Consider the following 23,983-nt stretch of genomic DNA (forward strand, 5'->3'; position numbering starts at 1 on the left):
GATAGATGGATAGGGTTACACATGGGGAGTGTAATAGGAGGGAGATGTATAGGGTTAAACATGGGGAGTGTAATATGAGATAGATGGATAGGGTTACACATGGGGAGTGTAATAGGAGGGAGATGAATAGGGTTAAACATGGGGAGTGTAATAGGAGGGAGATGGATAGGGTTAAACATGGGGAGTGTAATAGGAGGGAGATGGATAGGGTTAAACATGGGGAGTGTAATAGGAGGGAGATGGATAGGGTTACACATGGGGAGTGTAATAGGAGATAGATAGGGTTAAACATGGGAAGTGTAATAGGAGGGAGATGGATAGGGTTAAACATGGGGAGTGTAATAGGAGGGAGATGGATAGGGTTAAACATGGGGAGTGTAATAGGAGGGAGATGGATAGGGTTACACATGGGGAGTGTAATAGGAGATAGATAGGGTTAAACATGGGAAGTGTAATAGGAGGGAGATGGATAGGGTTACACATGGGGAGTGTAATAGGAGATAGATGGATAGGGTTATACATGGGGAGTGTAATAGGAGGGAGATGGATAGGGTTACACATGGGGAGTGTAATAGGAGGGAGATGGATAGGGTTAAACATGGGGAGTGTAATAGGAGGGAGATGGATAGGGTTACACATGGGGAGTGTAATAGGAGGGAGATGGATAGGGTTAAACATGGGGAGTGTAATAGGAGGGAGATGGATAGGGTTAAACATGGGAAGTGTAATAGGAGGGAGATGGATAGGGTTAAACATGGGGAGTGTAATAGGAGGGAGATGGATAGGGTTAAACATGGGGAGTGTAATAGGAGGGAGATGGATAGGGTTACACATGGGGAGTGTAATAGGAGGGAGATGGATAGGGTTAAACATGGGGAGTGTAATAGGAGGGAGATGGATAGGGTTAAACAATGGGAGTGTAATAGGAGGGATATGGATAGGGTTAAACATGGGGAGTGTAATAGGAGGGAGATGGATAGGGTTAAACATGGGGAGTGTAATAGGAGGGAGATGGATAGGGTTACACATGGGGAGTGTAATAGGAGATAGATAGGGTTAAACATGGGAAGTGTAATAGGAGGGAGATGGATAGGGTTACACATGGGGAGTGTAATAGGAGATAGATGGATAGGGTTACACATGGGGAGTGTAATAGGAGGGAGATGGATAGGGTTACACATGGGGAGTGTAATAGGAGGGAGATGGATAGGGTTAAACATGGGGAGTGTAATAGGAGGGAGATGGATAGGGTTACACATGGGGAGTGTAATAGGAGGGAGATGGATAGGGTTAAACATGGGGAGTGTAATAGGAGGGAGATGGATAGGGTTAAACATGGGAAGTGTAATAGGAGGGAGATGGATAGGGTTAAACATGGGGAGTGTAATAGGAGGGAGATGGATAGGGTTAAACATGGGGAGTGTAATAGGAGGGAGATGGATAGGGTTACACATGGGGAGTGTAATAGGAGGGAGATGGATAGGGTTAAACATGGGGAGTGTAATAGGAGGGAGATGGATAGGGTTAAACAATGGGAGTGTAATAGGAGGGATATGGATAGGGTTAAACATGGGGAGTGTAATAGGAGGGAGATGGATAGGGTTAAACATGGGGAGTGTAATAGGAAAGACACTATTTGTGTTCGGACTTTAACACCTAGACAGAGAATGGCCATATTCATTGCCTTAAAGTGGATATCAGCAGTTGAAACAATAACAAAGCGAACTCCCCACACCTGTTTCGCTAAAAAGCTTAGGGGCTGGAAAAATGTAACCACTCTCAAATTCATAGACAGAGCTATGGATGCAAGGACTAACCATCCATGATATCAAAATTATAGTTTTAACCATGTTTTGAGGCTATACAGTGTTTGTGTACATTTACTGTGTTTACAAACATTGGAGTAAAACAAGCATATTTTGGGTTCTGATGGGGTAAGGCAGTTGAACTAAGCTCATGATGCATTTTTAAGTTATATTCTTCAAGAATCAATGGGTACATATCATTAATAAGTTCAAAAATGGTTGTAGCTACTGCAGATTGCCCCTTTAAAAGTAGTATTTTCGTTGGAAAACATGGACACTGAGTTTCAACTGCTGCATTCTAACAAATCCCATTCTCTTCGAGATGTGTAAAAGGTACGACTCTGCACACTTGCTGTCAGAATAACAAGCGGTGGAGCTGTTACCAACTAAACATTTAGTGAATGTCAAAGCAATCGTGTCGCCAGAGGAGAGAGGCCAGAGGCAGAAAAAAGGGTTAGCCCTCTTCCATTCACACTCTCTATGTCAGTGGGAGATTACACTATTGTAATTGCTTTGACATCTTTCACACCCGCTTCTCAGATAGCCCCCGGGGCCTGCTGTCCTGCTACAGTGCTGAACACGGCACGGCAACTCCCCTGTGGAAAACGAGCTTCTGTATGTGCAAATAAAAAAACCTGAGCACAGAAAACCCCTTTGACTGATGTTCTTCCACAGAGATGGAAGAGAGGAGTGTGATTACCAACTGTAATTGTGACAACCGAAGCGGAAGGTGGGTAACTGACCCACTGGGGTAACTAGCCTCTGTGTGTGTGGCATTACCTTAGGTTGAGGTAGTCATTAGAGCTGGGAGCAAGTCAACAGGGGCCCACTCTCCCTAGTCAGCATTGCCGTGACAGAGCTGATTCTGACGTGACAGGGATGACCCTGATGTGTCAGAGGTGATCGTAACCCTGACTCACTGTCATGTGACTACTCTCTAAAAAAAACAGCTTTCACACTTGGCGTAGTCACCCACTGTCTAGGTCACAGTCAGGATTTGTGTGAACTTTGTAAGATAATAATAATAATAATAATAATAATAATAATAATAATAATAATAATATGCCATTTAGCAGACGCTTTTATCCAAAGCGACTTACAGTCATGCGTGCATACATTTTTGTGTATGGGTGGTCCTGGGGATCGAACCCACTACCTTGGCGTTACAAGCGCCGTGCTCTACCAGCTGAGCTACAGAGGACCACAAGATGTAATTGTAATTCAACTCATGACACTACACTGATAAGCAGAGTAAAGTAATCACATATACATTTAAAAAAAATCAATTTTAGTAATTTAGCAGACGCTCTTATCCAGAGCGACTTACAGTAGTGAGTACACACATTTTTCATACTTTTTCCAACTGGTTCCCCGTCGGAATTGAACACACAACTCTGGCATTGCAAGCGCCATGCTCTAACAACTGAGTCACATGGGAGTCCGTCTGACCCAACATCGATAAAAACATAAATCCTGCACAAATACAACTACATCCAAACCAGCAAAGCATCATGATATCATGTATATTTCAAAGAAAGATGTTGTTAACTCATTGTCACATAACTGGGGTCAATTGTTTTTGGTTTAAATAGTTTTTATTTCCTGAAAACTAAATGCTCCCTTAAAAAGGATTGAACCGACCACAAATGTGTTTGCAGCTACGATAATTTATGTGATTTCGTCGCTTAGTTGGCTAAAGAAGACGCTTCAGAGGAAAACCTGATATTTGTTGCTTGACTGAATGGCTCATTTTTAGTTGCCTAGCAGCAAAACAGTCATCCTAAAATGTGTTCAAAATAAACTCTGACTCTCAAATCCATAAACTCATATTCCCCTCAATATTTCCCTACATTTCCTCTATAAAACACATTTCACCGAAATAAAAACCTGAAACGATGAGTAGAGCTCCTTTATAGATCATGCAGTACAAATGTTCCTTTGTGATCCATGCTGTTCCTAAATAAAGTGTAGAAATATGTTTCTAACAAAGAAATGTATTTCATACTGTATAAATGATGTAATACAAAGTGACATGAATGTATTCAATCGAAGGTTACATGCAGTTCCCAGTAATTCATATGGACCTTTGATGACCTGGACCTCAGTGTCACAGGGGTTAAAGTACAATAAGGGTGAGGGGGGCGAGATGTGGGCATGATGATGATTGACAGGGCTGTCAGGAAACTGTAATCCAGTGGGTGGAGATGTTAAATCCGCCACTTCCTGCGCTGCAGTGAGTGACAGTGTGGATTGGAGAGGTGTGTGGCTGTGTGTGTGTGTGCGTGTCAGGATCATTGGCAGTATATCACTGTCCCCCACCGCCCTACCTCACACCCCCAATGCAGGGCCCTCTCTATCACTCTCTTTCCATCCCCCTTTCCATCTCTTTCAATCTTTCTCTCCTTCTCTCCTTCTGTGACAAGGTAGAGATAGAGTTGGAGAGATAGAGGCCAGGTTCCAACACAGCTACACTCCAGATTGGCGCCTCGCACAAAATACATACCGGCCGCCCTCTGTCACGCTCTGCCCTCTTTCAAAGAACAAACTTTAGTTCTGTATTTGTCTTGTAGCTAAAAATGCTAGACGCATACCCGCACATACACAGGCTGTTCCAGGCCGTCAACAATCTAGTGTGAAATGGAATCATGTCAAAGGGAAGGAGAAAGAGAAAGGTGTTTGTGGTGGAGATAGACAGAGGGTGTGGGAGTGCAGAAGTGGGTAAAGGAGGAGAGGGAGAGGAAATGTGGAGCCAGGCAAAGGTGGTGGCTGAATGAGAGGTTTACAGTTAGGGCGAGGCAGCCCGGTTAACCTGAGGGGGATAAGCGCTGGGAGCTGTGGAGACAAAAGAGAGAGAGAGGGGACAAAATGTGTTGCTGTTAATTATACACTGCCAGTTGGGTTTCCGGCCCTGGATCTGTTTCCCCCAGGTGCAGTTGGGTGGGTGTGTTTATGTGTGTGTGAACCAGGAGGTTGCACTGCCAACATGGGGCCCTTGAACAGCAGTCTTCACAAAAAAGGAAGGGAGGGACCCAAAATAGTTTCCTGCTAAAGGCACCAGTGACACAACCCTCCTCTTCTCTTTAGCACACCTGTAACCGGGGCTTAGCAGCTTTCGGTTCCCTCCACACAAAAGCGCAAGGTGGAGGTTACATTATAATTTCAGGTGAAGGGAGGAGGAGGAGAGGAGATTTGACAGGCTCAGAGCTCTGGGAACAAGTGCCAATAGGACACGTGGGATTTGCTGAGTCAAGGACAGGCGGGAGGGGGAGGACTGAAGAGAAGGACAAAGGTTTGGCAAAAGGCTTTTGCGATGCCCTGGCTTGGCTGGCTTTATCAACAGTTCACAGATTTTTACAAACTAATGGCCAAGGCCCTACTCATGTATTCTGAAAAGAGTGTTAGAGTGTCCTTGATTACGATAGAGTAAAACCACCTCTTGCTTTGGGTTAAGAGTAGGATTTGTGGAGCGAAACAGAAATAGAGCTCGGCCCACGGTGGTGAATGGACTGAATCCTGATTGCTAGACCATCAGGGCAAAGCTTTTGATGGCTTAAGAACAAGAGTATGTCACAATTAACCTTTTACTGCTGTGGGCTAAATCAGGGTCACACAGAATGTTTCTTGGTAGTCTTAAACAAATCTACTTTGAAACAAAAGTATACACCTCACACACATGGTTATGTGCTTAAAAAAAGAAGACACCCCGTACCATGTCAGATATAGACTTGAAATGTATTCCATTTTGAGTTTGCATCCCAATATTACACTTTATATACATCACAGAAGACTGAAATATAACAAAACCGTTTGACATAGAAACACCGGATTTCCATCAGGGTTTTTGAAATAATGTTGATTCATTATAAAATTATGAAAAATATTAATAACCTTCCACCAGCGGCTGCTGGTGGGAGGAGCTATAGGAGGACGGGCTCATTGTAATGGCTGGAATTGAATAAATGGAACGGTATCAAACACAGCAAAACATATGGAAACCCAATTTTTGACTCCGTTCCATTGATTCCATTCCAGCCATTACAATGAGCCCGTCCTCCTATAGCTCCTCCCACCAGCCTCCCCTGCATTCCACCCATGAGGCCACTAGGTCATTTGACTGCAGGAAAGGCCTACGTGTCTAAACTGACCACGTAATGACACCCTGGCCCAAATTTGAACAACCTACCTCATTCTACTTTAGCCTTACAATCCCTGACCAATGGAGAATAGGCATAATGTGCCTGTCCTTCAGTATGTGTTGTTGCGTCTCTCTTTTGGTAATTAGAGTGCTTCCTCATCACTGTTTGTCATCTTTCTGTCTTCTGATATAGAGCTCTTGCTCCCTGCCATGGCGCTGTCATTAGTGTTGCTGCGGCGTGTGGTGACCGCCAATGACGGACACCTTGGCGAATCGCTCCAAGTGTTCATTAGACAACGGTGCCAATAATTAGCCTGCACGCCGCCTCAACCTTGAACGCTCTGACACACAATGGTGGTACGAGGTGAAATGTTACAATATTTCACCCACGTTTAACATCAGCGTTTGACAAATCTTGAACAATATGATCCCGCTCAATGCCAGCTTTCTTCAGAGAGCTGTTTCTTTTAGACAGAAATACGTGTGCAAACAGGTTCATATGAGAAAGTAAGACATCTTTAGAAATGAAGGAGAAATAATACTCACTGGCACATCCACATACTTGGCAGCCGCTTTCACCTTCGAAGCAAAGGAAAGATACAAAAAAGTTAAACTGAGCAGATTTGGTTACAATAAATAAAACGTTGCTTTTGTTACCACTGAATGCAATGGGTCCGCATTCTTCGGCATAGAACAAAAAAGTGCAGCTACTTACCGTGAAAGAGAGGATTGAAGAAAAGAATGTCCCTTCGTCATATCTGGAGAGCTTGGAGAGAACGGTGTCTAAAGCTCCAGCAAACTCCAGGGAAGAAGACAATTAGACATGTTAGTTTGCCATTTGTAAAGGAAGGTGGGGTATGAGTGTACAGCCTGAATTACTTTCTCCTGTTTACATTATCTATGTGTTCCTGTCATCTTTTGATTATAACATATTCTATCATATTTTGCATAGAATATGAAAATAAAAAGCAGGTGTAATATAACTGGGTAAGGTTAGGATCAAGTTGCTGTAGAACTGAGAAGGAATGATAATGTGATTCTTAGCAAAATGGGCATTTGATTTGAGGTGGGCTGACATATACTGCATCTATAGTGAGGATGTTGTCATTGGGCCTGTGGAGAATGTGCAGTAACATACTGTACCTTTGAGACCAGGGAGGAAATCATGTCTTTAAACGTGTCATCGATCAGGCTGTCGATTTTCGAATGGTACTGTTGCTGAGAAGAGGGTAAGGAAACAAACAAGCATTTTAAAGATCTATGAGGGAGATAAGGTGAAAATGATTCCTTCATCCTGTCACGCACGCACAAACACACAAGGCACGCATGCACGACCACACTCTCTCTCCTTCTCTCTACCCCGCCTCCCCACCCCAAACATTCAGCAGAGAAAATCTTCCCATGTAGCGCCGCTGAGTTAAGCAGCTAATAGGGCCATTATGTGGCTGAATGGCATTCCCGCTCTCGTTGGAAGGCAAAGGAATTCGAAGGATACTTTTTGTGCTTCCCCACAATTAGAGCAGCTTTGTGTTTCTCTAAAGCACCGGTCCAGCTGCGGGGACCAAAGGCTCACAGTAGATTCAATTGATCCGCAATTTCATGTCTCATAACCCCCATATTCATGGGGCTTTTTTCCCCTCCCCCCAAAAACCATGGCGCAGCCAAAAAGAGGTATTGATAGAAAAGAGTGAGAGAGAGAGAGAGATGGAGGGAGATGGTGGAGAGAAGAGGGAGGGAGAACATCCATTTGCAGCGTTGAATGGCTGGCTGTCTTCGACGCTCACACGGCAGCCAGGGAGTTCATCTCTTAGCGACAATGCCCTTTCACGGTGCGTCTAAAGAACACCCAAATTAAAAATTTCAATCAACAAAGCCCGCAGATCGGTGACAAATTGAGGGTGCATGGAGGTCACTATCGGCAGCCCTAATTTTATTTTCACCTTTTTCTCCATCCCACGAAATGGCAGCTTCTTTCATAAACAGAATTTCAAGTGAATCTTAAGGACTTTTTTACCTCAATTAACATTGCTGTATTTGCTTTTAATTTTACAGAGGGGGCCTAATTGTGAGGTCCTTCTTCACATTAGAGAATATTAATTGTGAGGTCTTTGCCATGTGTGCACCACACCCAAAAGAACAATAATTTATTTAAAAAAACATTTATCTGGTAGCAAACCGCTAAGAGTCACTTCAGCCAGTTTTTTTCTTCCAAGGCCCAACTGACATTTCCAAATGCAAGCTCCTTATTCCAATGACCATAACAACAGCAACAACAACATAGTCAACAACTGATCATTCCTTAGACATAACAATACATATTTAAGTTCCCTCTGATCCTTGTAAATGCATTAAGCAATTTGTCTAACTTCTGACTTGTCTCAAAGGGACCTCAATGCGAACAACATCCTAACATTCTGTCGCACATTCACCAGAGAATGTCTTTGGGCATAGCAGTCTGTGCCAGAGACATATATACTGTACTTCCATTCATTTTTTAAACTGGTCCTGGGCTACCTTCAGACGAGTCCGACATGTACATGTTCTTGAGTGTCTCACCTTTCCATAGAGGGTCATATTAAAACTGTTTGGACGCTACAGACGTTTTCGTGAGAAGATCGATTTTCGGGATGTCTCATGGTCTGACAAACACCGCTATAGCTCTGTCACCTTTCACCGCAGATGCGGAAGGTGGATTGCGACGCAGCGCAATATATATAGAAATATAAAATATATCTCTAGCTTAAACATATTATGATTGGGATTGTCTTATTATGCTAATTAGATTTCCATTCACAAAGCCTAAAACATCTGGTTTTCGCAGATTTTTGTTGTTGTTGATGAAAACAACACCCTAGAGTAACTTTCATGAAATAAATATGTTTTCATTGAAAACCAGATGTTTTAGGCTTAGTTTTAGTGGAACACGTCAATTCTGGTTTTCATTTTGACAGTTCGTTGAAAAAGTGATATATTTTGGTCTTTTAGTAGTAAATCTAGCTATTTTTGCCCCTAGTGGATCAACCAAAGATTTTTTATAACTAACCTGAGATAGACCACAGCCTGTCATTTCCAATGGGAACAAATTAGTCATAGTGGGCAGCACAAGCAAGGAGGTGGGCAGAGCCAAGCACGTGCTATCAAGGTCCTATTGGCGCGTTCTAGCAAGCAATTGCATATTTCCATTAGGGAACACCTACTCAGTGAAGTGCGTGTAACTCAATTAGCTTTTGCACTCCTTCTAAACAACGAATTTTTTTAAAACTTTGGCAAAGGGTAAAGTCTACAAAACATAGTCAACTCTGTTCGTAACAGATTCTAGTTTTGGGAACAGAAAACTGTATTGAGATCAAATGTTTCATTGATGAGAAAATGTGCAGAATGTTGGCCAAAATCCATCTCGTTACATCTTCTCCCACTGCCAGCCACTGGACTTCCTCTCCCCATATTTGGCAGATGCTTCAGATTTATACATCCGGTGAAATATCTGTCTCATTGTTCTGTGGTTCAACACTACCATTGAAATCGTGATGCAGAGGCACCTTGAGAAGGTATGTCATCTCAAGGGAGGGGTTCGGTATGAAATACACTCCCTTCTAGATGTGCTGGGTGGTACCACCTCAAGGCTTACTCTAAAAGCAGGGGACAGCACACCTTATTTGGCAATGGTCTTGGTAAGTGGAGAGTGCCAATATACACTGAGTATACAAAACACTAAGAACACCTGTTCTTTCGATGACACAGACTGAGCAGGTGAATCCAGGTGAAAGCTATTATCCCTTACTGATGTAACTTGTTAAATCCACTTCAATCAGTGTAGATGAAGGGGAGGTGACAGGTTAAATAATGATTTTTAAGCCTTGAGACAATTGTGACATGGATTGTGTCTGTATGTGTGCCATTCAGAGGGTGAATTGCCTTTGAACGGGTATGGTAGTAGGTGCCGGCGCACCGGTTTGTGTCATGAACTGCAACGCTGCTGGGTTTTTCAAGCTCAACAGTTTCATCCAGGACATCCAGCCAACTTGACACAACATTGGGAAGCATTTTATTGCATGACGTAAGTATTTGATCACCTACCAACCAGTAAGAATTCCGGCTCTCACAGACCTGTTAGTTTTTCTTTAAGAAGCCCTCCTGTTCTCCACTCATTACCTGTATTAACTGCACCTGTTTGAACTCGTTACCTGTATAAAAGACACCTGTCCACACACTCAATCAAACAGACTCCAACCTCTCCACAATGGCCAAGACGAGGGAGCTGTGTAAGGACATCAGGGATAAAATTGTAGACCTGCACAAGGCTGGGATGGGCTACAGGACAATAGGCAAGCAGCTTGGTGAGAAGGCAACAACTGTTGGCGCAATTATTAGAAAATGGAAGAAGTTCAAGATGACGGTCAATCACCCTCGGTCTTGGGCTCCATGCAATGTCTCACCTCGTGGGGCATCAATGATCATGAGGAAGGTGAGGGATCAGCCCAGAACTACACGGCAGGACCTGGTCAATGACCTGAAGAGAGCTGGGACCACAGTCTCAAAGAAAACCATTAGTAACACACTACGCCGTCATGGATTAAAATCCTGCAGCGCACGCAAGGTCCCCCTGCTCAAGCCAGCGCATGTCCAGGCCCGTCTGAAGTTTGCCAATGACCATCTGGATGATCCAGAGGAGGAATGGGAGAAGGTCATGTGGTCTGATGAGACAAAAATAGAGCTTTTTGGTCTAAACTCCACTCGCCGTGTTTGGAGGAAGAAAAAGGATGAGTACAACCCCAAGAACACCATCCCAACTGTGAAGCATGGAGGTGGAAACATCATTCTTTGGGGATTCTTTTCTGCAAAGGGGACAGGACGACTGCACCGTATTGAGGGGAGGATGGATGGGGCCATGTATCGCGAGATCTTGGCCAACAACCTCCTTCCCTCAGTAAGAGCATTGAAGATGGGTCGTGGCTGGGTCTTCCAGCATGACAACGACCCGAAACACACAGCCAGGGTAACTAAGGAGTGGCTCCGTAAGAAGCATCTCAAGGTCCTGGAGTGGCCTAGCCAGTTTCCAGACTTGAACCCAATAGAAAATCTTTGGAGGGAGCTGAAAGTCTGTATTGCCCAGCGACAGCCCCGAAACCTGAAGGATCTGGAGAAGGTCTGTATGGAGGAGTGGGCCAAAATCCCTGCTGCAGTGTGTGCATTTTCTGGATTTTTGTTTTAGATTCCGTCTCTCACAGTTGAAGTGTACCTATGATAAAAATTACAGACCTCTACATGCTTTGTAAGTAGGAAAACCTGCAAAATCGGCAGTGTATCAAATACTTGTTCTCCCCACTGTATACACTACTCATTCAAGGGTTTTTCTTTATTTTTACTATTTTTTACATTATAGAATAATAGTGAAAACATCAAAACTATGAAATAACACATGGAATCATGTTGTAACCAAAAAAGTGTTAAACAAATAAAAATATATTTTATATTCTTCAAATAGCCACCCTTTGCCTTGATGACAGCTTTGCGCACTCTTGGCATTCTCTCAACCATATTCATGAGATAGTCACCTGGAATGCATTTCAATTAACAGGTGTGCCTTCATAAAAGTGAATTTGTGCAATTTCTTTCCTTCTTAATGCGTTTGAGCCAATCAGTTTTGTTGTGACAAGGTAGGTGGGGTATACAGAAGATAGCCCTATTTGGTAAAAGACAAAGTCCATATTATGGCAAGAACAGCTCAAATAAGCAAAGACAAACAACAGTCCATCATTACTTTAAGACATGAAGGTCAGTCAATGTGGAACATTTTAAGAACTTTAAAAGTTTCTTCAAGTGCAGTTGCAAAAACCATCAAGCGCTATGATGAAACTGGCTCTCATGAGGACTGCCACAGGAATGGAAGACCCAGAGTTACCTCTGCTGCAGAGGATAAGTTCATTACAGTTACCAGCCTCAGAAATTGCAGCCCAAATAAATGCTTCACAGAGTTCAAGTAACAGACACATCTCAACATCAACTGTTCAGAGGAGACTGTGTGAATCAGGCCTTCATGATCGAATTGCTGCAAAGAAACCCCTACTAAAGGACACCAATAATAAGAAGAGACTTGCTTGGGCCAAGAAACACGAGCAATGGACATTAGACCGGTGGAAATGTGTCCTTTGGTCTGGAGTCCAAATTGGAGATTTTTGGTTTCAACCGCTGTCTTTGTGAGACGCGGTGTGGGTGAACGGATGATCTCCGCATGTGTATTTCCCACCGTAAAGCATGGAGGAGGTGGTGTTGTGATGTGGTGGTGCTTTGCTGGTGACACTGTCAGTGATTTATTTAGAATTCAAGGCACACTTGACCAGCATGACTACCACAGCATTCTGCAGTGATACGCCAACCCATCTGGTTTGGGCTTAGTGGGACTATCATTTGTTTTTCAACAGGACAATGACCCAACACAACTCCAGGCTGTGTAAGGGCTATTTTCAAAGAAGGAGAGTGATGGAGTGCTGCATCAGATGACCTGGCCTCCAAAATCCCCCGACCTCCACCCAAATGAGATGGTTTGGGATGAGTCAGACCGCAGAGTGAAGGAAAAGCAGCCAACAAGTGCTCAGTATATGTGGGAACTCCTTCAAGACTGTTGGAAAAGCATTCCAGGTGAAGCTGGTTGAGAGAATGCCAAGAGTGTGCAAAGCTGTCATCAAGGCAAAGGGTGGCTATTTGAAGAATCTCAAATATAAAATATATTTTGATTTGTTTAACACTTTCTTGGTTACTACATGATTCCATATGTGTTATTTCATAGTTTTGATGTTTTCACTACTATCATACAATGTAGAAAATAGTAAAAATAAAGAAAAACCCTGGAATGAGTAGGTGTGTTCAAACTCTTGACTGGTACTGTATTTTCTCTTCTTCAAATCCTTGATTTACAATAACCAATCCGTGCCCACACACTTCTAATTCTGAAAAGTGAAAGCATACCTGTGAGAGGGGTCGCCCTGGTAGTAGTTGAAGGTTTTTATACAGTACCCAAGACCAATCTGTGAGTTAATTTGACCATTGGAAAAAGAGCTACTGAGTAAATACTGCAATGCAGGTTGGATTGAAAACTGCCCCTAATCTCATTTTCAAGGTGATGATTGCACTTTTCTTCCCAACACAATACCGCAATAAAGGTGCATCCACATTTCACATATTGTTTTTGCGCCTCATGGGGGATTCGAATTTACACCGCAACTGGAAATAGATTTCAGAAACTCGGCGCCTTACCACTGTGAGCTAACTTTCCGGAGCTGCATTTGCCCAAATATGAACATAATTGTATATCAGAGTGTGCCAGTGGACTTCTGGTAAGTATGCTTATAGTGAGAAAGTGTTAGGTCAGGTACAACTATGTTTACCCACCCCAAAAATAAATATTTATGAGCAATTACCCCCATCCACAACTTCTCACATTAATGCATTTTTTAATTTCTTTGAAGGGGTTGGGCAAAGGCTGAAATTGGGGTTGAGAGTTACCGGCTTTAAAAACCATTGAATTCTATAAACAAAACTCAAATATAATACAAATATCTGTATTCAGAAGGTGTGAGCGTGATATGGCGGGAGAAACTAATAAAGAATGGTGCAGGTGGTTTAAGATTCTACAAGGGGATGAAGAGATGGGGGCACTTACTCATTGTTTGTCAAATCTTGGATTCAAACAATGAATTGCAGGACATATGGAAATGGAACACAGGAAAGAGTGAAAATAGAAATACAAGCAAAATTAACACCTTAAATTCAATAGCATTAGCATTAGATGATTATAGTAAATAGCTTGCATACGATCACTTCAATTAAATTATTTGATCATACAATATTTGTGTATGATATGCAAAAAAAGCCCTTTAACCCCCCAGGAAATTGTTGATATCTCAGCCTATATCAATATAAATTCAGTGGTCCGTTTATTAGGTACACCAACCCGTTCACGAAAATGGTTTGCTCCTTCAGACAGTGAGTCACGTGGCCGTGGCTTGCTATATAAAGCTGGCATACAGGCATCGAGTCATTCAGTTACTGTTCGATTGAATGTTAGAATGGGAAAAACTAGTGACCTAGGTGACCTTGAGGGTGGTTATGATCGTCGGTGCCAGGTGTGCGGGTTCCAGTATCTCAGAAACGTCCGGCCTCCTGGGCTTTTCACGCACGACAGTGTCTAGGGTTTACAGAGAATGGTGCGACAAACAAAAAAATATTCAGTCAGCGGCAGTCCTGTGGGCGAAAACAGCTAGTTGATGAGGGAGGTCGAAGTAGAATGGCAAGAATCGTGCAAGCTAACAGGCAAGCCACAAACAAGCAAATAACAGCACGGTACAAAAGTTGTGTGCAGAACGGCATCTCGGAATGCACAAGTCGTCGGTCCTTGTCAAGAATGGGCTAACGCAGCAGCCTACCACACTGGGTTCTACTCCTATCAGCTAAAAACAAGAAAAAGCGGCTCCAGAGGGCACGCGATCACCAACACTGGACAACTGAGGTGTGGAAAAATATTGCCTGGTCCAATGAATCCTGGTGCCTGTTGCGTCATGCTGATGGCAGAGTCAGGATTTGCTGGCGTAAGCAGCATGAGTCCATGGCCCAATCCTGCCTGGTGTCAACGGCACAGGCTGGTGGCGGTGGTGTAAAGATGTGGGGAAAAGTTTCCTGGCACACGTTAGGTCCTTTGAGACCAATTGAGCAATGTTTGAACGCCACACCTTGTAGAATCAATTCCCCAAAGAATTCAGGCTGTTCTGAAGGCAAAGTGGGATCCGACCTGGTACTAGATGGGTGTACATTTTACATTTACATTTTTAGTCATTTAGCAGACGCTCTTATTCAGAGTGACTTACAGTTTTAGTGAGTGCATACATTTTTCATACTGGCCCCCCGTGGGAATCGAACCCACAACCCTGGCATTGCAAGCGCCATTCTCTACCAACTGAGCTACAGGAGGCCCTGTGTACCTAATAAACAGGCCACTGAGTGTATATACACAGTGCCTTCAGAAAGTACTCATACCCCTTCACTTATTCCACATTCTGATGTGTTACAGCCTGAATTCAAAATGGATTAAATGTATGTTTTTCCCTCATCCATCTCATCTACACACAACACCCCATAATGACAAAGTGAAAACATGTTTTTAGAAATGTTAGCGAATTTGTTGAAAATTAAGTACAGAAACATCTCATTTACATACGTATTCAAATCCCTGAGTCAATACACGTTAGAATCAACTTTGGCAGAGATTACAGATTATTTCTGGGTACGTCTCTAAGAGCTTTGCACACCTGGACTGTACAATATTTGGCCATTATTCGTAAACAAATTATTCAAGCTCTGTCAAATTGGTTGTTCATTGCTAGACAACCATTTTCAAGTCTTACCATACATTTTCAAGCAGATTTAAGTCAAAACTGTAACTCAGCCACTCAAGAACATTCACTGTCTTCTTGGTAAACAACTCCAGTGTAGATTTGGCCTTGTGTTTTAGGGTATTGTCCTGCTGAAAGGTGAATTTTTTATTTAATTTTTTTATTTCACCTTTATTTAACCAGGTAAGCCAGTTGAGAACAAATTCTCATTTACAACTGCGACCTGGCCAAGATAAAGCAAAGCAGTGCGATAAAAACAACAACACAGAGTTACATATGGGGTAAACAAAACATAAAGTCAAAAATACAACAGAAAATATATATACAGTGTGTGCGAATGTAGTAAGTTATGGAGGTAAGGCAATAAATAGGCCATAGTGCAAAATAGTTAAAATTTCGTATAACACTGGAATGATAGATGTGCAAAAGATGATGCGCAAATAGAGATATTGGGGTGCAAATTAGCAAAATAAATAACAATATGGGGATGAGGTAGTTGGGTGGGCTAATTTCAGAAAGGCTGTGTACAGGTGCAGTGATCGGTAAGCTGCTCTGACAACTGATGCTTAAAGTTAGTGAGGGAGATAAGAGTCTCCAGCTTCAGAGATTTTTGCAGTTCGTTCCAGTCATTGGCAGCAAAGAACTGGAAGGAATGGCGGCCAAAGGAGGTGTTGGCTTTGGGGATGACCAGTGAGATATACCTGCTGGAGCGCAGACTACGGGTGGGTGTTGCTATGGTGACCAGTGAGCTAAGATAAGACAGGGATTTGCCTAGCAGTGATTTATAGATGACCTGGAGCCAGTGGGTTTGGCGACGAATATGTAGTGAGGGCCAGCCAACAAGAGCGTACAGGTCACAATGGTGGGTAGTATATGGGGCTTTGGTGCTGAAGTCAAGGATCGGTAGGATAGTCAGTTTTACGAGGGCATGTTTGCAGCATGAGTGAAGGAGGATTTGTTGTGAAATAGGAAGCCGATTCTAGATCTAACTTTTGATTGGAGATGCTTAATGTGAGTCTGGAAGGAGAGTTTACAGTCTAACCAGACACCTAGGTATTTGTAGTTGTCCACATCCTCTAGGTCAGACCCGCCGAGAGTAGTGATTCTAGTCGGGTGGGCGGGTGCAAGCAGCGTTCGATTGAAGAGCATGCATTTAGTTTTACTAGTGTTTAAGAGCAGTTGGAGGCTACGGAAGGAGTGTTGTATGGCATTGAAGCTCGTTTGGAGGTTTGTTAACACAGCGTCCAATGAAGGGCCAGATGTATACAAAATGGTGTCGTCCGCATAGAGGTGGATCCGAGCGTCACCAGCAGCAAGAGCGACATCATTGATATACACAGAGAATAGAGTCGGCCCGAGAATTGAACCCTGTGGCACCCCCATAGAGACGGCCAGAGGTCCAGACAACAGGCCCTCCAATTTGACACATTGAACTCTATCCGAGAAGTAGTTGGTGAACCAGGCGAGGCAGTCATTAGAGAAACCAAGGCTATTTAGTCTGCCAATAAGAATGCGGTGGTTGACAGAGTCGAAAGCCTTGGCCAGGTCGATGAAGACGGCTACGCAGTACTGTCTTTTATCGATCGCGTTTATAATATCGTTTAGGACCTTGAGCGTGGCTGAAGTGCACCCATGACCAGCTCGGAAACCGGATTGCATAGCGGAGAAGGTACGGTGGGATTCGAAATGGTCGGTGATCTGTTTGTTAACTTGGCTTTAAAATACTTTCGAAAGGCAGGACAGGATGGATATAGGTCTATAACAGTTTGGATAGGGGGATGACCGCGGCAGCTTTCCAATCTCCCAGGTGTTCCCAATTATCTCCCAGATTTTCCTCTAGGAGTTTGCCTGTGCTTAGCTCCATTCCGTTTATTTTTTATCCTGAAAAACTCCCCAGTCCTTAACGATTACAAGCATACCCATAACATGATGCAGCCACCACTATGCTTGAAAATATGGAGAGTGGTACTCAGTAATGTGTTGTATTGAATTTGCCCCAAACATAACACTTCGTATTCAGGACAAAAAGTTAATTGCTTTGTCAAGTTTTTTGCAGTATTACTTTATTGCCTTTAGGTTAGTATTGTGGACTAACTACAATGTTGTTGATCCATCCTCAGTTTTCTCCTATCACAGCCATTCAACTCTAACTGTTTTAAAGTCTTTTTTTTTAAGTCACTCAAAACATTTTAGCTTTTCGTTTTTAAATAACTTGTAAAAATGTGCCCACTTCATAATTCCACTTTGACATTATGGGGTACTGTGTATAGTCCAGTGACACAAAATCTCAATTTAATCCATTTTAAGTTCAGGCTGTAACACAACAAAATGTGGACAAAGTCAAGGGATGTCAATATACACATACAGTGCCTTCAGAATGTATTCACACCCCTTGACTTTTTACACCTTTTGTTGTGTTAACTCCTTTGTTATGGCAAGCCTAAATAAGTTCAGGAGTAAAAATGCGCTTAACAAGTCACATAAGTTGCATGTGTGCAATAATAACATTTTTAATGACTACCTCATCTCTTTACCCTACACATACAATTATCAGAAAGGTCCCTCAGTCGAACAGTACATTTCAAACACAGATTCAACCACAAAGACCAGTGAGGTTTATCAATACACCCAGCCACTACAAAGATACAGGCGTCCTTCCGAACTCAGTTACTGGAGACGAAAGGAAACCGCTCAGGGATTTCACCATGAGGCTAACAGTTACAGAGTTTTGGTATTTTAAATTTTATTAGGATCCTCATTAGCTGTTACGAAAGCAGCAGCTACTCTTCCTGTGGTCCACACCAACCATGAAACAAGACATATTACAGAACATTAATAGACAAGAACAGCTCAAGGACAGAACTACATTCATTTAAAAAACGGCACACATAGCCTACATATTAATAGATACACACAAAATATCTAGGTCGAATAGGGGAGAGGCGTTGTGCCCTGAGGTGTTACTTTGTCTGTTTTTTTAAACCAGGTTTGCTGGTTTTTCCATCATTCTTTATATCATTGATCTTGGCTTCATAATACAGTTTCTTCTTCTTTTTGATGAGTTTAGTCACATCATTTCTCAATTTGCAGAAAGTCAGCCAGTCAGGTGCATGTTTTTCAATAATTGGAAGAAGCAATTTCATAAATTCATCAAGTGCAGTGTCTGGATGCTCCTTATTAATCACATCAGACCAACAAATATTTTTAACATCATCCACATAAGAGTCACAGCAAAATATTTTGTATGATCTCTTATAGACTATTTTAGGCCCAGCTTTTGGAACTTTGGCTCTCCTAGATATAGCCACTATATTGTGATCACTGCATCCAAGTTGAATGGGTGTGATAGGAGAAAGCAGAGGATGGATCAACAACATTGTAGTTACTCCACAATACTAACCTAATTGACTGAGTGAAAAGAAGGAAGCCTGTACAGAATACACATATTCCAAAATATGCATCCTGTTTGCAACAATGCACTAAAGTAATACTGCAAAAAATTTAACCAAGCAATTAACTTTTTGTCCTGAATACAAAGTGTTATGTTTGGGGCAAATCCAATCCAACACATTACTGAGTACCCCTCTCATAGTGGTGGCTGCATCATGTTATGTGTATGCTTGTAATCGATAAGGACTGGGGAGTTTTTTAGGATAAAAAAGAAACAGAATGGTGCTAAGCACAGGCAAAATCCTAGAGGAAAACCTGTTCAGACACTGGGAGATTAATTCACCTTTCAGCAGGACAATAACCTAACCAACAGTAATGTGTTGTGGTCCTCTGTAGCTCAGCTGGTAGAGCACGGCGCTTGTAACACCAAGGTAGTGGGTTCGATCCCCGGGACCACCCATACGTAAAAATGTATGCACGCATGACTGTAAGTCGCTTTGGATAAAAGCGTCTGCTAAATGGCATATTATTATTATTATTAAAACACAAGGCCAAATATACATTGGAGTTGCTTACCAAGAAGACAGTGAATGTTCCTGAGTGGCCGAGTTACAGTTTTGAGTTAAATCTACTTGAAAATCTATGGCCAGACTTGAAAATGGTTGTCTAGCAATGATGACCAACCAATTTGACAGAGACTGAAGAATTCTGAAAATAATAATTGGCAAATGTTGCACAATCCAGGTGTGGAAAGCTCCTTACCCAGAAATGCTCACATCTGTAATCGCTGCCAAAGGTGCTTCTACAAAGTATTGACTCAGGGGTGTAAATACTTATGTAAATTAGATATTTCTGTATTTAATTTTCAATACATTTGCAAAAATTTCTAAAAACATGTTTGCACTTTGTCATTATGGGGTATTGTGCATAGATGGGTGAGAGAAAAAACATATATTTAACCCATTTTGAGTTCAGGCTGTAACACAACAAAATTTAGAAAAAGTCAAGGGGTATGAATACTTTCTGAAGGCATGACACACTGTCGTACACGTCGATCCAGAGCATCCCAAACATGCTCAATGGGTGACATGTCTGGTGAGTATGCAGGCCATGGAAGAACTGGGATATTTTTAGCTTCCACGAATTGTGTACAGATTTATGCTGAAACATGAGGTGACGGCGGCGGATGAATGGCACGACAATGAGCCTCAGGATCTCGTCACGACTAAAAAAAAAATCTTGGTCGGCCAATCGATTGGTCTAAATTTAAAAAAGTGTATTTTTCCATATATTGACACATCCTATGTGTTTTAATAAAATCAACTATATTCACTGAGCTAGTCTGATGCTTTAAGCACACTGTTTGATTAAATAATTAAGACACACAAATGACTAGAGGTAGTCCGACCAGCAATTGATTTGATTGTGCCGGGCCAGGCTCAGACTTGCTGCACTGTGAAAAAAAAAAAAAGACAGCGAGTTACTGTGCCTAGCACCCGTTGTCTCTCTCTCCTTCCTGCTGCAGCGACCACCACAGAACATCAAAGTGTTTATCGCGCTGTCCAAAATCCCTCATTTGTTTAGGAAAAACATTCCTTATTCCCTCAACCCTTGCTCTCTTTACGTGACACGTATGCATCGCATGTACGTGACCAAAGACCTATTCGCATGGGACTAGTATTACTAGAGAACGTTGGTTATGTAATTGTCACACCCTGATCTGTTTCACCTGTCTTGTGCTTGTCTCCACCCCCCACCAGGTGTTTCCCATTTTTCCCCATTATCTCCTGTTTATTTATACCTGCGTTTTCTGTGTGTCTGCTGCCAGTTCGTCTTGTCTCGTCAGGAAGTACCAGTGTGTTTCCCGATTTCATGTTCTCAAGTTTCCTTTCTAGTCTTCCCGGTTCTGACCTTTCTGCCTGTCCTGACCCTGAGCCTGCCTGCCTGCCGTCCTGTACCTGCCTGACTCTGACCTGGATTACGATCCTCTGCCTGCCCTCGACCTGCCATTTGCCTGCCCCCTGTGTTATAATAAATATCTGGGATTCAATCTGCCTCCAGTGTCTGCATCTGGGTCTTATCCTGAGCCGTGATAGTAATTATTCCTCCAGAATGTCTGTTATTCCAGAGGACAATTTGGACGGGATTCGGTTTTTCCAAACTGCCCCCTGTAATTATTTTAAAATAAATGGACAGTTATGACTGAAGCCTGGAGGTTTTATTCTAAGCGTGAAGATACAGTATTTCAACATGTCAACAGGTATATCTCAGTGGTCATCCCCAAAACCAACACCTCCTTTGGCCGCCATTCCTTCCAGTTCTCTGCTGCCAATGACTGGAACAAATTGCAAAAATCTCTGAAGCTGGAGACTCTTATCTCCCTCACTAACTTTAAGCATCAGTTGTCAGAGCACCTTACCGATCACTGCACCTGTACACAGCCCATCTGAAATTAGCCCACCCAACTACCTCATCCATATATTGTTATTTATTTTGCTCTTTTGCACCCCAGTATCTCTATTTGCACATAATCTCTTGCACATCTAGCATTCCAGAGTTAATACTAATTGTAATTATTTTGCACTATAGCCTATTTATTGCCTTACCTCCATATCTTGCTTCATTTGCACACACTGTATATATATTTTCTGTTGTATTTTTTTGGACTTTATGTTTTTTTTACCCCATATGTAACTCTGTGTTGTTGTTTTTATCGCACTGCTTTGCTTTATCTTGGCCAGGTCGCAGTTGTAAATGAGAACTTGTTCTCAACTAGTTTACCTGGTTAAATAAAGGTACAAAAAAACAAACAAAAAACATGTCCAGGTGATAGGGCCACACTGATAACTCTACCTTGGTTCCCAAGTTTCTAAACCATACCAAACAATATTTTGTATAGTGTCGCCATTATATTTGAATTGAGGAAGTGTGATCATAATCATTAGGATATTTTAGCGATCCGCACTTGAGATGCGTTTTAAGGCTATGGATGAGAAAGTTAACTTATCATTTCAAAACGTTTAGGTCAGTTGTATGTTGCTTTGCAATCTATTAACGGCAAGTGTTGCATTAAATAGGCTCAATATTTTTGACTGATGCATTTGGCAATATTCAATTCATCCGCACAAAACATATAAACAAAAGCATTCACTGTGAAAGTTGATAGGCTACATGTAGGCCATTCATATATAGCTTATGCACAGCACTTAGTTGAATTTATCTAATTAGTTATTGTTTTCCTGTGCAAACTGCACCTGTCAAACTCAGACATTTCTCTCAAAACACAGGGATGTCGATTAGCACAGGACTAGTATTATCAGAGGACCTTGGAGTTCGCCAGAAAACATGAGGTTATTCTGGCTGGAGTTGTTACTCTCCTGCCATGTAAAAATTACTGCCATGGCAGATTCAGCCGGGACTAAAATTACAGATGTGGTGTTTTGTGCTTGTGCACATAATTACATTACCCGACCTCCCCCAGTAAAACTAATCCTGTCCGAATAGGACACAATAGGGTCTTACCTATAGCATATCATAATCACATAAATAAATTGTTTATAACAAACTCTGAACACCGTAACACATGTGACAGCAAAATGGATGCAGAGGACGTGACAATGTCACACCCTGACCTAGAGAACTCTTGTTGGTTGGGTCAGGGTGTGAGTTCAGTTTGAGATCTATGTTATTGTATTTCTATGTTGGATTCTAGTATTTGTATTTCTATGTTTGGCCGGGTGTGATTCCCAATCAGAGGCAGCTGTCGCTCGTTGTCTCTGATTGGGAATCATACTTAAGTAGCCTGGTTGCACCTTAGTTGTGGGATCTTGTTTGTGTTCTGGTTTGGCTTGTTGTGAGTATAGCCCATAGGACTTCACGTTACGTTGCTTTTGTTGTTTTGTCAAGTGTTTATCTTCATTAATAAATATGTACGCATACCACGCTGCACCTTGGTCTGACCCGTCTCTCAACGATCGTGACAGACAAATCAACTCGAAATGGGGGAATGTTTACTGCTTGCTCAGGAGGTAAAGGGAAAGTCAGGAATACATTTGACTAGTTGTGGAAAACACTGGAGATCAAGAAAAGAAGGTAAGGAGCAAGCGCTGCATGCTTATTATGTGTGCCAAACAGGTGCTGTATAGATCACAATATAATTTTTCGGACCATTTGGAACAATGTAAACAACACTAAATAAATGATAAGCGTACCAGACAGTCTGTTGTAAAAAAACAAACAATTGTTAAGCCTTTGTTACAGCAAAGACTAAAAACAGTCGCATTCATTGGTGAATGCAATTTCCGAAATGGAATGGTTTATTTATTGTTTAAGCTAATTATTCAAGGCTCGCATAATTTTATTTTGAAACTAAAATGCTTGATTGCATTTCAAATCATGAATGACTTGTATGCTGTGTGATGACATGAACGAATGATTGATTGATACAATAGCCTATATAAGTATTGAAATATAGGCCGAAGTAAGTTATGGTATTAAGACTAAAAATGATGCGCTCCTACGCCTACAGCTCATGGTGGTTATTCAAGGCTGCTATACTAATCCTACTAATGATAATGACATTACTTAGGATCATAATAATAGTAATATTAACAATAAGAAGGAGATCAAGAAAAATGAGTGTTATTGTTATTATTATTATAAATATAATTTTTCTGACAATTTGTAACAGTGTAAACAACACTAAATAAATTATAAATAACACCAGAGAGGCTGTTCTAATCAAAAAAGTGTAAAGCCTTTATTACAGCAAAGCAAAGATTAAAAACAGCAGAATTTCTGAAATTGTTTACTTGACATGTCGTTGCGTGAGGCTTGGTGATCACGGAATCATTAGGCTATTAAACAAACACTCAAAAAGGCAACAGAAGCAGATCTGTCTTATTTCTGTAGATATATTGATGATTTATAAAGCAAGGCACATTTAACAGTTACACTATTGATTATAGACCTAATTAAGTTGGGGTTTACACTCTTCTCACTTTTCTTAGATAATAAGACAAGGGCTGTTTTCTCATCTTGTCACGATTCTCTAAAGCAGAACCTAGAAGCAGACCAGGACAAGGTGAGTTGAACGAAGGTGAGTATTTATTTACAGACTCAAATGTGGAAGCAGAATAATCCAGGAGACGGAGCGGGCAGCGGAGGTGAGTTGGTGGAGGTGAATAGGCAGATCCAATGGTGTCACAGAAGCCACCGACGACCAGGCAGGGGTGGGGTGAATGTTCCGGGAGAATGACTGTAGACAG

General features: G+C 42.0%; 1 protein-coding gene across 2 annotated transcripts in view; it reads right to left on the reverse strand.

The window, feature by feature from the left end:
* The window catches only part of LOC311134700 (calcium-dependent secretion activator 2-like), a 239,946-nt gene that overhangs the window by 18,398 nt on the left and 197,565 nt on the right, over nucleotides 1-23,983 (reverse strand). For both annotated transcript variants that reach the window (XM_084168466.1, XM_084168465.1), the window contains 3 exons: nucleotides 7,084-7,158; nucleotides 6,656-6,739; nucleotides 6,487-6,519 (listed from right to left, as the gene is read on the reverse strand). In XM_084168466.1, coding sequence (XP_084024592.1) covers nucleotides 6,487-6,519; nucleotides 6,656-6,739; nucleotides 7,084-7,158 — 192 coding nt within the window. The remainder of the gene's footprint in view (nucleotides 1-6,486; nucleotides 6,520-6,655; nucleotides 6,740-7,083; nucleotides 7,159-23,983) is intronic.

Source organism: Coregonus lavaretus (assembly GCF_964263955.1).
Source record: "Coregonus lavaretus genome assembly, chromosome: 9".
Classification (NCBI taxonomy): Eukaryota; Metazoa; Chordata; class Actinopteri; order Salmoniformes; family Salmonidae; genus Coregonus; species Coregonus lavaretus.